The following is a 16,356-nucleotide window of genomic DNA, read 5'->3' on the forward strand; positions in this document are numbered from 1 at the left end:
CCGTAAAATACGGTTGCAGAAACATTATGTACAAAATAAGTTACAAATAACGCATGTCATTTGCTGCCGTAATGGACCACATACATAAATTTCCCCTCTGTCTCAAGAGGACTTGTGTCACGTCTTCATAGTATGCGACAGCGGTGTCAATCTCAACTCTGTGTGAGGTAAGGTCAGTGTGTTGAGGCAAATGACTGGAATTCTCATGTACTATGAGGAAATTGGTACTGTAGGAATAATCTCACTTCCGGGCCTTGGTGAGCCAGTCTCTGGTAAGGAGATAGGCCTTTACAGGCCATGCTGTGCTGTCGCTCCAATCATTCCTGAAAGCTTTTGTTTTTGTGAGGAAGATCCATAAGAAAATCACTGCAAAGGCTATGTCAACGGTAACTGCTGAAATTGTTTTCATTCAGCACCTTATCTGTGGAAACAGAGGTTACCGGTATCATTTACGTACAAAAGGAGACTCAAAGAAAGGTTAAAATATAATACACTTTCAAAGATAGGCTGAATTTCTGATATGCTTCCAATTTTTCTGTTCTTGACACATTTCACAGTATGGAAATATAAAATAATAAGCTACTAATATATTTTTTAATCTTCAAAGTAATTTGTCTTCCACTTGTTACTTCTGATTGTTACTGAACATTTTTACTCAGAAATGTATGTTTATGTAGAGCAGGAGCAGCTGCCATTGGTAAAATTAAGTACAACCAATACAGACAGTGGATTGATGGGGTAATGATCAGCAATAAGGAGGGAGGAGGCAAAGACTGTGAAACAAAACTTTATAGCTAAAGACAATGAGGGGATTTGATTAATGCCCCGGGCGAACCGGATTAGTGTTGATTGCAATCGTTTTAAAACCGGGCTGCCTTCCGGGGGTGAGCCAGGTGCCCTGGTCAAATTCGACGGCAAAGACGGCTGAAAACAAAAGTGATGTATGTCAAGCACGTGGAGTAATGAGTTAGGATTCAGTGTTTCCACATGCAAATTTGTTTACTCTTTATAGAAAACTCATATTGCTTTACCTGCATTCCCAAGGAAAACTACTATATATTTTATAGAAAATACATGTTTTATGTTTCTGAATGATTCATCATGCTGTTTTGTGGACATTATGGCCAGGGCATGCTCGACTTGAGGTGGGCACTCCTCCTTCATCACTTTTTCCCTGTGACCTAACGGGCCGTAGCCCGGTTTACCCAGATTCAGTCTAATCAAACTCCCCCATTGGCCGTGTTTGAGATCATCAAAGCCGGTTTGTATTGTGGGTAAATTATGACTGGCTGACCTACAAATCATATTGAGTAGTTATTTATGATGCAAGGTGATTTGTAGATCAGTCAGTCTCAACTCGCCTTTCAAGTCGGCTGCAATGTCAAACGCGCCCATTTACTTTGGGGGATTCGGCCTGTATAGTTTTAGACATAGAGATCCTATAACTTAGATAATGCTAACTTGTAACTACGATTCTTTTTTGTTATGTTGCTAGGATGGAAATGAACAAGCTCTTCATATGCAACTGGCTCAGCTCTAAGGGTATGTTTACAGCCAGATATCAATATAATGAGATCTCTTCCCTCCCACACCAACAGAACACAGAACAAGTCCAATTTAAGTTTTTATTTTTAAAAAAATCAAAGAAATTAATAGAAATAAAGCTTAAGTAACAATCTACTGAAAATATTTTTGGCTTTAACAAACACTATAAAACAAAAACACAGAGGATGGTTTCCTTAAACTGGACATATGTTACCACTGGGAAATGTGTGGCACATGTAAAACTAAATAAAAAATTAACTCTCATATAGATATCTCTATGAAAATCTTTTATTTCTTCAAACGATCTGTACAAAACTTCTTTCTTCATAAATTATTACTTTTCAATATAACTTAATGACTTTTTAACATGATGGTTGATTAAATGAGCATTTTTCTTTCTTTATGAACCTTTCCAAACCCTCGACCCAGACGCAGTATGGCACTTGGTTCAGACATTACTAGCAGCATAACCCTCACAAGCACTCGACAGTATTAGTTATCACTCTCAGGCATTACACAGAAATCTCAAGTATAGTCACAATGGCTCTTTACTTTGGTAACTCAACTCAAGCTGACTGCAGAGGAAATGCTGCTGCAAGTCTGTCTGGACTGACAAAGGGACTGACAAAGCAACAATGATGTTCTCAGGAGATGTCACAGATCCAGGAAATACCACTTTCAGCTTTAGCTTTTGTTTGTCTTCAACCACTTTTATTAGCCTCTGGTATGTCTTGTGATGAAAGCAGCAGTTCTACTTTTGAAACTATGAAACTTACTGTCTGAACACAACTAAAATACGCTCAACGCACAATTGTCCTCAAAATGATTAGAATAATATATCATCATTATTTATTTTTTTTGTGAAGAAAATCAAAAAGTATTAAAAACAACCTGAAAGAAAACAAGTGTATATGGCCAGCTCCTGAGCATGGCATTTGGTCTGGAAGGGCAGGCTGGACCTGCTAACCCGGCCCAATACAGAGGAGAAACGAAACTCTGAGGTAGATAACTGGTCAGTCTGTCCGACCATCAGGCCAGAACACGGGCTTCTGGAAGACAACTCAATCATAAAGCCTGTTCAAATCTACTATGATAAAAAATAATCAAACTTTTAGCAATATCATTATCTGTTGCACAATGTCAAAACAGATTATTATAAGATTTTTTTTGTTGTTGTAATTTCATAGTTTCAAACTGCCTTCTTTGTATTTCTAACACTGCATTTTCCATTTTTCTGTAGTGATGAAATCAGCGTGTGGCATTTGTTGGATCCAAATCGTCCTTTAAGCTTGTTTGTGTCCATACTTTCATAAAACGTATGAAAACTGAAAGTAAATGTACAAAAAAAGGCACATTTTCCAAACTGCAATCTAGTCTGGCAAAAAGTCAATTAAATCCTTGTGAGAGGGAAATGACACTTTCCTCAATTTACTAGCTCAGTTCTTTGGTGAAGTAAACTATAATTGGAAGTGCTGAGCTTGTTTGTTTCCTATCAAAGAGCTAGGTGCAATAAAATCGACATATCAATCTCAATTTTTTTCCCCAACTCAAACTCCATGTTGTACGTGAAGGCTTTGATCGTTTCTTTGCACAATAATATATCCACGTTTGCCTGTTTGCATTTCAACTGAAAGTGAAAAAGAAACACCCTGCCAAGCTGACAGAGAACGACAACATCTCTCAAAAAAGACACAACCACGCCCTCCCTTATTCCATCCCCACCCTAAGAAGTTCATTTTAGGCTAATCTACAACACCAAGTAATTGAAAGGCAAGATTGAAAATGTGATCATTCAGCAGGATATCTACCACATTCAACAACCAAAGACCTTTAAGGCCCTCAGATAATACAAACATGACATCCTATTCAAAATCATCATCAGATTCAGAGGGTCGTTTCACTCTAAACATTTTTTTTCAAATACTTCTACGTTAGATTCATTTTTAGAGGGGAAAAGCAAAACACATACGGATGTAGGATCTTTATTTGAGCCAGTTTGCTACAGCAGGAAAATAATCCAGCAGTAACAGGAAATGTGAATTATTATGTGGATTATAATGAATGGACATTTTTGTAGTGGTTAATATAATTTTCGTAAGGGAAATTACAAAATGGAAATTACACACTTCAGAAGCCTTTTGAAACCTCAAATACACCACAAGTTTAAAATGTCCTGCATTGCAGGAAAGTTCTCTGGCAACAGGGTGATCAAATTAAGATCCTACATCTCTAAACACAGCAGATTTTATAAGCTATAGTCAAAGGAAAAGCCCTATTTAGCTGATTTACAAGGCAATAGCTCTTAACATTTCTTGCTCATTTCTAGCCTCGGAGGTTGCCTATACAGCTACTGTACGGAAATCTTTAAGGCAAATTGTATGAGACAGAAAGATCAATCTAGACCACTAAGATAAATCACTTTACAAGAAAAAACATTGAACACTTCACCATAGCAACACTCACACAGCAAGCACAAAACATCATTTTCAAGATGTCTGGCTAATAAATCTTCAGAAAAATCAATTTCAGTACAAAACAAGAGAAAACAAAATTTAAATCATAAACAATATTAACAAAAGACATCTTTACTATCATGCACCTTAAACAACAAGTCACATGATCCGCTATAGGTTCTTGCATCCATGTGACAATCCTTGGTAAAAAATAAACATTCTTTCTTTATTAAAATACAACAATTTTTTTTATTCTTTTTTTGAGAATTATAGTATCCTTTGATGAAATTAATCACTTATTTGCACCTCATGGAACTTATAACAAAACAGTCTCACTTGTTTTTCTTATCACAAACAAAAGGAAATCATTGCGGAACCTGTGCAAAATTGGGATAAATCCTTAACGCACAATCCATCATCAGAGGAAGCCATGATTGTTTCAGCTGTCATACAACTCTTTCTTCTGGGCTCCTACCACACCTGAGAGGACACAACCAAGACAATCAGATGAGTTAAACTCCGGTACTAAGTGTCTTTCTATCATATGAAACATCTACCCACAACCATACAGGCTGGGGGTATTGGCTCCTTCCATGGTTCTGTCCCAAATGGAACCATATACATGGGTCATTCTATAGAAGTGGTGCAAATTGGGGTTTGGAAGAAAAAAAAATCACGTTTGTATCCTATTTTTCCCAAACTTTCAGCACAGATGTCTTACAACATATGCCAGGTAGACATATATACTACTCACACAATGAAATAATAATATATAATATTTTACCTGAATTCCTTACCACCCCACTACATTTGTCACTACCGAACCATAGTGAAAAAGTTGCAATAAAGGGAAAACCATGCACAGCGGTGATCATTTTGATTAACCTTCAATTACAGATACATTTTAGAGACTGAACTTGCATACAAAATTAACAAAATAGTAAAAACCCAATTTTTTTACCTGATTTTCTAAACCTTTAGATTGAATTTAGAGAAAAAGAATCTAAATTATTCTCTGTAAAATGTTCAATGTTGATTGTATGAATCTGAAACTTACTTTATTACTTGTATATCTAATCAATGATATTGTTAGATGTTTAAATGATCACTTTACCTATCTTTATTTTGGCAAGATGACAGGCATTTCAGTGTCAAGTGTCAATCATAAAGATAAATGGAAGACTCGTTTTAGTATAGACATTGCCATTGACTGTTTCCACCATTTAAAAGTAGTCAACTGGGTGGGGATTCCTATGTGTTGGAAGCGATCAACCAATGATCAGAGAGCATTGTCTTCTTCAAATTGGGTTGCCTATGGTTTGTAAACCAAAGACTAAGGTAATATCCAGGAGCCACGACCAAGATCTATAACAGGACATTGGTCCCAAGGTCCAGACCCAGACCTAGTGAGTTGAGTCCATGACAAGTTAAAGACCGAATTTATGTGGTCTCAAGACCACTAGATCTGAGAGTCCATGGGCCCTTTCTTCAATTGTAAGAAACTCAAGTAGAGTAAACTCGAGTACAGTACGGTACAGTAGAGTAGGGTACAGTACAGTAGAGTAGGGTACAGTACGGTACAGTAGAGTAGGGTACAGTACGGTACAGTAGAGTAGGGTACAGTACGGTACAGTAGAGTAGGGTACAGTACGGTACAGTAGAAAAGGGGACAGTACGGTACAGTAAGGTACAGCACGGTACAGTAGAGTAGGGTACAGTACAGTAGGGTACAGTACGGTACAGTAGAGTAGGGTACAGTACGGTACAGTAGAGTAGGGTACAGTACGGTACAGTAGAGTAGGGTACAGTACGGTACAGTAGAGTAGGGTACGGTACGGTACAGTAGGGTACGGTACAGTAGAGTAGGGTACGGTACGGTACAGTAGGGTACGGTACAGTACAGTAGAGTAGGGTACGGTACAGTACAGTAGAGTAGGGTACAGTACGGTACAGTAGAGTAGGGTACAGTACGGTACAGTAGAGTAGGGTACAGTACGGTACAGTAGAGTAGGGTACGGTACAGTAGAGTAGGGTACGGTACAGTAGAGTAGGGTACAGTACGGTACAGTAGAGTAGGGTACAGTACGGTACAGTAGAGTAGGGTACAGTACGGTACAGTAGAGTAGGGTACAGTACGGTACAGTAGAGTAGGGTACAGTACGGTACAGTAGCGTAGGGTACAGTACGGTACAGTAGCGTAGGGTACGGTACAGTAGAGTAGGGTACAGTACGGTACAGTAGAGTAGAGTACAGTACAGTAGAGTAGAGTAGGGTACAGTACGGTACAGTACGGTACAGTAGAGTAGGGTACAGTACGGTACAGTAGAGTAGGGTACAGTACGGTACAGTAGAGTAGGGTACAGTACGGTACAGTAGAGTAGGGTACGGTAGAGTAGGGTACAGTATAGTAGAGTAGTGACGTGCGGTCAGGGTTGGGAGGGTAGACAGTGCCTACCCTGTGAAACGAATTAAAAAACAACTGTCATGAAAAATGAATACATATAAATGTTATCAATAATAATTTTGTCCTCTTCATGTTTTTTCTTCACGATAAAATGGATTTCTGAACTAGTACTTCCCAAATTTGCGGTGATCTACTACAAAAGATGGCCAGAGGAAAGGCAGCCTTGCCTTGTGCCTTTCTCCCGCCCTTCAAACTCCAAACTCAATGCAAGGCATTGACATGACTTGTGCATGCGTGTTTCTACCTTATACTCCCAGCTAATGGACACCGAAAAGCAGGCACAGCACTTCGCTGCCTTCCATGTGTCAATATCTCCCATTCATTTTCATTGCACTCAAATAATAAATGCGCATGCGTACTGGAGTGAAAAATGTAATGGGATAGGCTGGAGGATAGGCAGGAGGACAGGAAGAGCTCGCTCCTGCCTATGGACGTCACATGTCATCTGCCGCCTTTTGACGGTTACGTTCGTTTTACTGCTAGCTAAAGTAAGCTGATCAGGATGGCTAACATATAGCATCTGAAACAGTTTTCTAGCAAAACAGGGTGTGATAAGGGAGGGAAGAACAACACCTGGGTTTAGGGGCCTACATCAAAGGAAGGGACAGAAACTAACACAATTATTTCAATCTGAGTGGTATCAACGCCCGGAAAGACTGGCTCTGTGGCTGCGCTGCTAGCAGTGGACTCCGCTTCCCCCGCTTGCTGTGTCCCACCAGTGTGGACAAGAGCCGGATACTGCGACTAGAACAACTTGTCTACAGCACTCAACAAGCACAAGAAATCTGTGTCATATCCAAAGCCAGATAGCTTTTAAGACATTTGGCAGCTCACAGATAGATCTGGCAATAAACAACAGAGATTGAACATCAGCATGCACAATGCAAAGCTAAAGGAGAACTCTGAGATTTTGAAAGATCTAGCTAATTAATGCGACATGCTGCCGAGTTGGCATTTTGTGGTAATGATGAGAATGCCAGCTCATCAACCAGGACCAGGGGCAACTATGTGGAAATATTACATGCCTTAACCCTTTGCAGAAAAAAATGAACAGTTAGCAACCCATTTTTTTATTTAACTAGGCAAGCCAGTTAAGAATAAATGTGTATTTACAATGACGGCCTACTACGGCCAAATTCTAAACCGGACAACGCTGGGCCAATTGTGCGCCGCCCTATGGGACTCCCAATCACGGTCGGTTGTGATACAGCCTGGAATCAAACCAAGGTCTGTAGTGACGCCTCTAGCACTGAGATGCAGTGCCTTAGACCGCTGCACCACTCAGGAGCCACAGTTTTTCTTTTTGCTCATGGCCTATGATGGAATTTTCAATGAAACTGACGCGCTTTTCTATGTTCTGCAGAACACAGTGATGGATATGTATTTCTGCCGTACCCTCAGCAACACACTGGAACGCCAGCGACAAGACTTTGATCGTTTCTATGAGCGATTCAAACAGAAATGCAATGAACTGGGCCCGGCAAAAAGCGAAACTCATAGTAAACAGCCATTCAGAGGAGAGAGGGGGCGAATCTACTACAACATACTGGACAATATCAATGTTCAGATGTGAGCCAGGTTTGACCACTTTGGTGAACTTAATTTTGTTCGATTTAAGGCTGATTTTGTTGGATTGTACAGTTCACAAAAGGTATTATGAGACAAATCACCTGGACAGCTCCTCAGATTTTTGTTCCAGCATGACCTGACACAGACTGAGGCGACAAATTTACTGCAGCTGGTCCTCACTATACCAGCCACAAAAGTCATTTTCTGCGCAGAAGCAAATAAAGACATACAGTGGAAACCAGACCGATCCAAGACGACTCTCAACCCTTGCCATCATCTCCATTTAGATTTTTAAAACCGATGGCCAACAGGGACGAGTGTTACAGCTCAGTCACTGATGTCTTTACCCGGAAGGATAGACGGAATGACTTTGTTTACAAAAAAATGTAAGTGCACGTGTTTATTTACAGTAACACCCTCTAATTTTTTACTATTATGTCTATTGTGCCAGTAAAGTGCATTCATAAAGTATTCACACCCCTTGACTTTTTCCACATTTTGTTGTGTTACAGCCTGAATTTAAAATGGATTCAATTGAGATGTTGTGTCACTGGCCTACACACAATACCCCATGATGTCAAATTAAAATTATTTTTTTAGAAATTGTTACAAATTAATTAAGAATGAAAAGCTGAAATGTCTTGAGTCAATAATTATTCAACCCATTTGTTATGGCAAGCCTAAATAAGTTCAGGAGTAAACATGTAATTGCTTAACAAGTCACATAATAAGTTGCATGGACTCTGTTTGCAATAATAGTGTTTAACATGCTTTTTGAATGACTACCTCGTCTCTGTACCCCACACAGTGAATTTGAAACACAAATTCAACCACGAAGACCAGGGAGGTTTTCCAATGCCTCACAAAGAAGGGCACCTATTGGTAAATGGGTACAAATAAAAAAGCAGACACTGAATATCCCTTTGAGCATGGAGAAGTTATTAATTCAACTTTGGACGGTGTAACAATACCCCCAGTCACTACAAAGATACAGGCGTACTTCCAACTCAGTTGCCGCAGTAGAAGGAAACCGCTCAGGGATTTCACCATGAGGCCAATGGTGACTTTAAAACAGTTAGAGAGTTTAATGGCTGTGACAGGAGAAAACTGAGGATGCATCAACAACATTTTAGTTACTCCACAATACTAACCTAGATGACGGAGTGAATAGAAGGAAGCCTGTACAGAAAAAAAATATTCCAAAACATGCATCCTGTTTGCAATAAGGCAATAAAGTAAAACTACAAAAAATGTGTCAAAGCAATTGACATTGTGTCCTAAATACAAAGCGTAATGTTTGGGGCAAATCCAACACAACATATCACTGAGTACCACTCTTCATATTTTCAAGCATGGTGGTTGCATCATGTTATTGGTATGCTTGTCAACGGCAACGACTAGGGATTTTTTTAGGATAAAAGGAAACGGAATAGAGCTAAGCACAGGCAAAATTGTAGAGGAAAACCTGGTTTAGTCTACTTTCCACCAGACACTGGGAGACAAATTCACCTTTCAGCAGGACAAGAACCTAAAATACAAGGGCAAATATACACTGGATTTACTTACCAAGACGACATTGAATGTTCCCAAGTGGACTACAGTAGTTACGGTTTACTTAAATCTGCTTGAAAATCTATGGCAAGACTTGAAAATGGCTGTCTGGCAAAGATCAACAACCAACTTGACACAGCTTAAATAATTATAAAAATAATAATGTGCAAATATTGTACAATCCAGGTGTGCAAAGTTCTTAGAGACTTACCCAGAAAGACTCACAGCTGTAATCACTGCCAAAGGTGATTCTAACATGTATTGACTCAGAGGTGTGAATTCTTATGTACAGTTGAAGTCAAAAGTATACATACACTTAGGTCGGAGTCATTATAACTCGTTTTTCAACCACTCCACAAATTTCTTGTTAACAAACTACAGCTTTGGCAAGTCTGTTAGGACATCTACTTTGTGCATGACACAAGTCATTTTTCCAACAATTGTTTACAGACAGATTATTTCACTTATAATTCACTGTATCACAATTCCAGTGGGTCAGAACTTTACATACACTAAGTTGACTGTGCCTTTAAACAGCTTGGAAAATTCCAGAAAATGATGTCATGGCTTTAGAAGCATCTGATTGACATAATTTGAGTCAATTGGAGGTGTACCTGTAGATGTATTTCAAGGCCTACCTTCAAACCCAGTGCCTCTTTGCTTGACATCATGGGAAAATCCAAACAAATTAGCCAAGACCTCAGAAAAATAATTGTGGTTCATCCTTGGGAGCAATTTCCAAAGCCTGAAAGTACCACATTCACCTGTACAAACAATAGTATGCAAGTATAAACACCATGGGACCACGCAGCCGTCATACCGCTCAGGAAGGAGATGTGTTCTGTCTCCTAGAGATGGACATACTTTGGTGGGAAAATTACAAATCAATCCCAAAACAACAGCAAAGGACCTTGTGAAGATGCTGGAAGAAACAGGTACAAAAGTATCTATATCCACAGTAAAACAAGTCCTATATCGACATAACCTGAAAGGCCGCTCAGCAAGGAAGAAGCCACTGCTCCAAAACCGCCATAAAAAAGCCAGACTACGGTTTGCAACTGCACATGGAGGCAAAGATTGTACTTTTGGAGTAATGTCATGGTCTGATGAAACAAAAATAGAACTGTTTGGCCATAATGACCATCGTTATGTTTGGAGGAAAAAGGGGGAGGCTTGCAAGCCGAAGAACACCATCCCAACCGTGAAGCACGGGGGTGGCAGCATCATGTTGTGGGGGTGCTTTGCTGCAGGAGGGACTGGTGCACTTCACAAAATAGATGGCATCATGACAAAGGAAAATAATGTGGATATATTGAAGCAACATCTCAAGACATGACCGAGGAAGTTAAAGCTTGGTCGCAAATGGGTCTTCCAAATGGACAATGACCCCAAGCATACTTCCAAAGTTGTGGCAAAATGGCTTAAGGACAACAAAGTCAAGGTATTGGAGTGGCCATCACAAAGCCCTGACCTCAATCCCATTGAAAATTTGTGGGCAGAACTGAAAAAGTGTGTGCGAGCAAGGAGGCCTACAAACCTGACTCAGTTACACCAGCTCTGTCAGGAGGAATGGAACAAAATTCACCCAACTTATTGTGGGAAGCTTGTGGAAGGCTACCCGAAACATTTGACCAAAGTTAAACAATTTAAAGGCAATGCTACCAAATACTAATTGAGTGTATGTAAACTTCTGACCCACTGAGAATGTGATGAAAGAAATAAAAGCTGAAATAAATAATTCTCTCTACTATTATTCTGACATTTCATATTCTTAAAATAAAGTGGTGATCCTAACTGACCTAAGAAAGGGAACTTTAACTAGCATTAAATGTCAGGAATTGTGAAAAACTGAGTTTAAATGTATTTGGCTAAGGTGTATATAAACTTCTGACTTCAACTGTAAATGATATATTTCTGTATTTAATTTTCAATAAATTTGCAAAAAATGTCTAAAAACACGCTTTCACTTTGTCATTATGGGGCGGCAGCGTAGACTAGTGGTTAGAGTGTTGTGTGTAGATGGGTGAGAGAAAAAAATATATTTAATTCCATTAATGTCATGGCATGGGGCCCACACTAATTTTGTTCTAATGTTTGATAGCATAAGAACACGACATAAGCCATGGCAAAATGTGTAGAATTGCAGGAAATGCGCTTTAAAACTGCAAATTACAATGTTTTATTAGCACCCTGCACTTTCACTTTTTGTATTGTTTTGAGCATGGATTAAATTAATTGTACTATTTTTGCATCTTGTCCTCCTTGGGTTATTCCTTTTCATGGTTTTGAGTATGAGTACTTTAACTCTATAAATGTGTAAAATTGCAGGAAATTAGCTTTAATGTGAAAATCTCACTTTTAAACGTTTATATTGTGTTAACTCATACCCAAACAATGTTGTTGACTTGTCCTATACTTGTATTTGAGGCCAAAGCATAAATTGTAGAAAGAAAAAACACTTCAAAAACCGCACCTCAAACTTAAAAAAGTGCTTGCTATTTCCTCATAGAGTATGATGTGATACTCCTCAGAAGGATGAGCTGGCCAATCAGCGGTCTGGAGGAGGATGAGCTGGCCAATCAGCAATGTATTTGCGTTAATATTTTTAATGACTGGTATATGTGGCTAGCTAGTTAACGGTGCACGCTAATAGCGTTTCAATCGGTGATATCACTCGCTCTGAGACCTTGAAGTAGTTGTTCCCCTTGCTCTGCAAGGGCCGCGGCTTTTGTGGAGCAACGGGTAACGATGCTTCGAGGGTGACTGTTGTCGATGAGTGCAGAGGGACAGAAGCAATTCTGTTACCAAGTCTGATCCCGTATCCTATGCCTCTCCCGGGGAAACGGTTAGAGGCCTCAGGAATACTTATGTCTCCTTAATGCTCATCGTCTATGCAACATGAGACAGCGGATGGATTATAATAATTTACAATGTATGACATATCCTTCACATTTAGAGGTGCTATCACACTGGCCAGCTAATTCAACTATTTGGGTGATGAACGGGTTGAGTAATGTAGGGCTAGGGTTTAAATTTTTTACGTTGGTCATACTATGGTTACGCATATGGTTAACATGTTATGGTTACCATACTATAATTTCTGCAGCCTTGAAAGGCAGGCATCAACATGGCAGAACTAAAGGCTGCCAGCGATTTATAGAAATCGCTTTCTATGGGTACAAACCTTTTTCCAATGAATATAAATCGCTTTCTACGAGTGAGAAATTTCTTTCTAGCGTGAGAACTTTTTTTTATACACGTCATAACTTTTTTCTACGACTACTAATCGGTTTCTACGTGTGATAACCTTTTTTTCTCCTATGCGTGCTAACTTTTTTTCAACACATGAGAACTTTTTGTCTTTTTCTTGTAAAAACCCTGCCAAAAATCAGTTTGCCTAAGCGCTTCCAAATATAGAGTTGCAGGTTTTCCATATCTGTCATGTTTGTTCATATCTCTCCTATGCGCAAATCTTTATGGCAGTCATTTTACTTAAAGCCCTTAGAGATTATCTGCAGTTATAAAACAATTCTAATGCAATATATCGATTTACAAATACAAATCAAAAGGTGTTTGTTTGTGGATAGTGAATTGCATTTCTGGATAGCGATTTACATTTGTGTAAAGTGATTTACATTTGTTGATTGGTGATTTACATTTGTAAATACATTTGGCATGATAGTGATCCCATATATATGCCAACACCACTCTGTTGTTGGGGTATGCCTATTAGTGTTGCATGGTATACCGAAACAATTTTCAATACTAGAACATGAAAAACGGCCCGTTACTAGAATTGTTGTTACGTGCGGTACTTCTGTCAGTGTCTCACGGATCAAGTCTATCTATCAGCGCAGCCGATGTTCCCCTTATACCGCACCTTGCCTGGTCCACTTACAGCGCAGTCCACATAACACGTTGGAGGCGATGAAACAACGGAGCTCCATTTATTTTCAATGGAGGGGAGTGAAGCGGGCGGGGGATCGTTGGGCGTGGGCTCTCCAGGCTAACTTTCATTGCTAGCTTACAGCTGAAGCTAACATCAATTCACTACCCTGGTACTTTGTTTGTGATAATATGCAAAACATAAGGCAAAATATGTTGATTTTAAAGCTGATTGCCACCAAAACTTTATTAATTCACTTCATCAGTCTCTCTCTCACGTCTCTCCCAAAAATGATCTATTGCCTCATCGAACCGACGGACCTCCAGTCCTCTAGTCCTCTTGCCTTGTGTATGATGTCATTAGTGGTTAAAGAGACAGTGCACACTTTCATAAAATAAATAATAATAATAATACAAAAAACGACTACTTCTATGCCAATGTTGTTGATCAGTACAATACAATAAATCCCACATGGAAGGGAAACAGATTGTTTTTCATCTGTAGCCCCATGCAAACAGGCTCAATAACTCAACGCATGCACACACTCCTATTGAATAAGCATTCATCTGTATTGTGAACAGGCCTAAGCTCCATCTTGATTTACCCAGTTTATCAATAGAGATTTACCATTCAAATAAATTATTACTATTATGTAGTTAGATGGGTAAAAAACAAATTCAATTTGACTGTATGATTGTATAATTGATTCATTAATACATACATGGATGTCTCTGAAAAATGTTGATGTAAGAAATTCCAAATGTCATGACGTTGAACTCAAAAGATGTATTGTATTGTGATGGTATCGAGTATCGTGATACTGAACCTGGTATCGGTATCAAAGTCAAAATTCTGGTATCGTGACAACACTAGGCTTTTTAACAAACGTAATTACACTTTTCTGTAAGGAAAACTATTTATAGGTCGTATTTGATAGAAATCTGGAAACACTGGGTAGTTACTTTAAAACTCCTATATGAGGGTCCCCCCTATCCCTACGCTAACTTTGCCACCGCTACTGAAAAAAATCCTAGGGGAACACTGTACAGTACAGTATAGCAAATTAGAGAAGTCTATGTCTTGGCCAAATAGATGTCAATGTTTGGGCTCTTGGAGAGTTGGAGCCCCCTGCTGACTATGCCTCTCAACACTCTATACTTTTTCCTGAAGTGTGCACTTGTCCACTACCCACATTGGAGTCCTCAGCTCAGTTGGTAGAGCATGGCACATGCAACTATACATGGATATAACCTCAATGGCGCTGCCTGTGCTGTCACATAAATGGCACAGATACAAAGATGAGACCTCTATATATATCTCTATAGTGTCAACTGTTTCGGTTGTGACCATTTTGGTTTGGCTGATTTTGGACTTTAAAGAATCCCCATAGCCAGCCATATGTTAGCCATCTTTCATTTGGACAGATGTACATCCCAGCAAACCAAATCCACACTTGATATATTAGATATGCGGTACTGACACTTAAAAATACATGCAGAGTTACCAACTTGCTCACACATTTTCTCCATAATCTTTGCAGACAGACTACTCATCATGTGGCCATGATGTGCAATCCTATCACTTGTTGATATTTGTAGGGCTGTGGCTTAAGGCACATTCATTCCACAGTATTGGAATGCGTGTGTTTTGGTAGTGGCATTAAAAGGTGGGACATATATGTTTAAAAATAAACGAAATGACAGATTAGATCGGCATCTTTCAATGTAACAATAGAACAACTCAATATGTTCTATTAAAATATTAGTGTGAAAAAATATAAGAAAATCATAAATTGCTTTATAGTCAGGGTTTGGGACAGCCACCTCTTAATATAATAGTGGTATAAACAATGACTTTGTACTACATTCATTTAACAAATATGTTTGTTATTGCCTTGGATTGAATTAGAACATATCATGATGTAAATAAATGTCCTAAGTTTGAAGACTTAACTGTTTTTTTAAAATTATATTTTTGGGGTGGAACTGCAATTTGCACCACTTCTATAGAATTCTGACCAGAGGACTATGTGCACTAGGGCACTATATATAGCGAATAAGGTGCCATTTGAATCGCACCCCATTCACAATATAAGACACTGACTGTACCTCCGTGTTACTTGGTTTGTTGGTAGGTGTAAGGAGAATGATCACCGGATGACTCCATCTGTTGTTGCTGACTGTTGTCCTGGAAGGAAAATGAAGACTGGATAAAGCTCAGCAGCAGTTTATCATCTAGAAATACATCAATAGTTATCCATGTGAATGACCTCTCTAACCTAGTGTCTATAAACACCCAAGTAGTACGTAGAGCTAAAATCATATAGCTATAATCTTATACCTCGGGTACTTTATGAATAGTAAGTTAATCACAAACCTCCACTGGAACATTTGCCGTCTGCATGTGTGCATACTGGGGAATATAGGCTCCTTGCATAGAGTTTGCAGCCATATACTGCACAAAGAAGGACAGAACTGTGTAAGTATAAATCCATCTAAAATTCTACTTCAAGACGACAAACAATACAGATCCCCATATCAAATGTACTTCTGGGGCCGTATCTATCAAGTGTCTGAGAATAGGAGCACTGGTCTAGGATCAGGTCCATGTATTCTTATTCCTGATCTATTAGTCCAAACTGATCCTAAATCAGCACTCCTACTCTGAGATACATACGGTGTGGCCCTTGCTCTAATTATGTAATACATGAACCCAGTGTTAACCTATTTGACCCCTTGACCATTCCCCTCTTACCGTTCCTGTGCTGCCCATGGAGAGGTGACTCATCTGCTGAGTGAGAGGGCTCATCATGGATGTAGGCTGTAGTGACATTGTATGGTCCATAGAGGGCGATATCACCGCTCCCTGGGACGGAGAGTGTGAGGATG

General features: G+C 39.2%; 1 protein-coding gene across 6 annotated transcripts in view; it reads right to left on the minus strand.

Moving 5' to 3' along the window:
• Positions 1 to 1,611: 1,611 nt before the first annotated feature.
• Positions 1,612 to 16,356, minus strand: part of LOC106581710 (RNA-binding motif, single-stranded-interacting protein 1) — a 71,557-nt gene continuing 56,812 nt past the window's right edge. For 4 of the 6 annotated variants that reach the window (XM_045704459.2, XM_045704460.2, XM_045704461.1 and 1 more), the window contains exons 11-14: positions 16,223 to 16,333; positions 15,845 to 15,922; positions 15,577 to 15,655; positions 1,612 to 4,478 (exon numbers count right to left, since the gene is read on the minus strand). In XM_045704459.2, the coding sequence (XP_045560415.1) occupies positions 15,584 to 15,655; positions 15,845 to 15,922; positions 16,223 to 16,333 (261 nt within the window). In that variant the 3' untranslated portion in view covers positions 1,612 to 4,478; positions 15,577 to 15,583. The remainder of the gene's footprint in view (positions 4,479 to 15,576; positions 15,656 to 15,844; positions 15,923 to 16,222; positions 16,334 to 16,356) is intronic. The other 2 variants (XM_045704463.2, XM_045704464.2) reach the window with 1 other exon arrangement.

This window comes from Salmo salar, chromosome 21 (genome assembly GCF_965601325.2).
Source record: "Salmo salar chromosome 21, fSalSal1, whole genome shotgun sequence".
In the NCBI taxonomy this organism is placed as follows: Eukaryota; Metazoa; Chordata; class Actinopteri; order Salmoniformes; family Salmonidae; genus Salmo; species Salmo salar.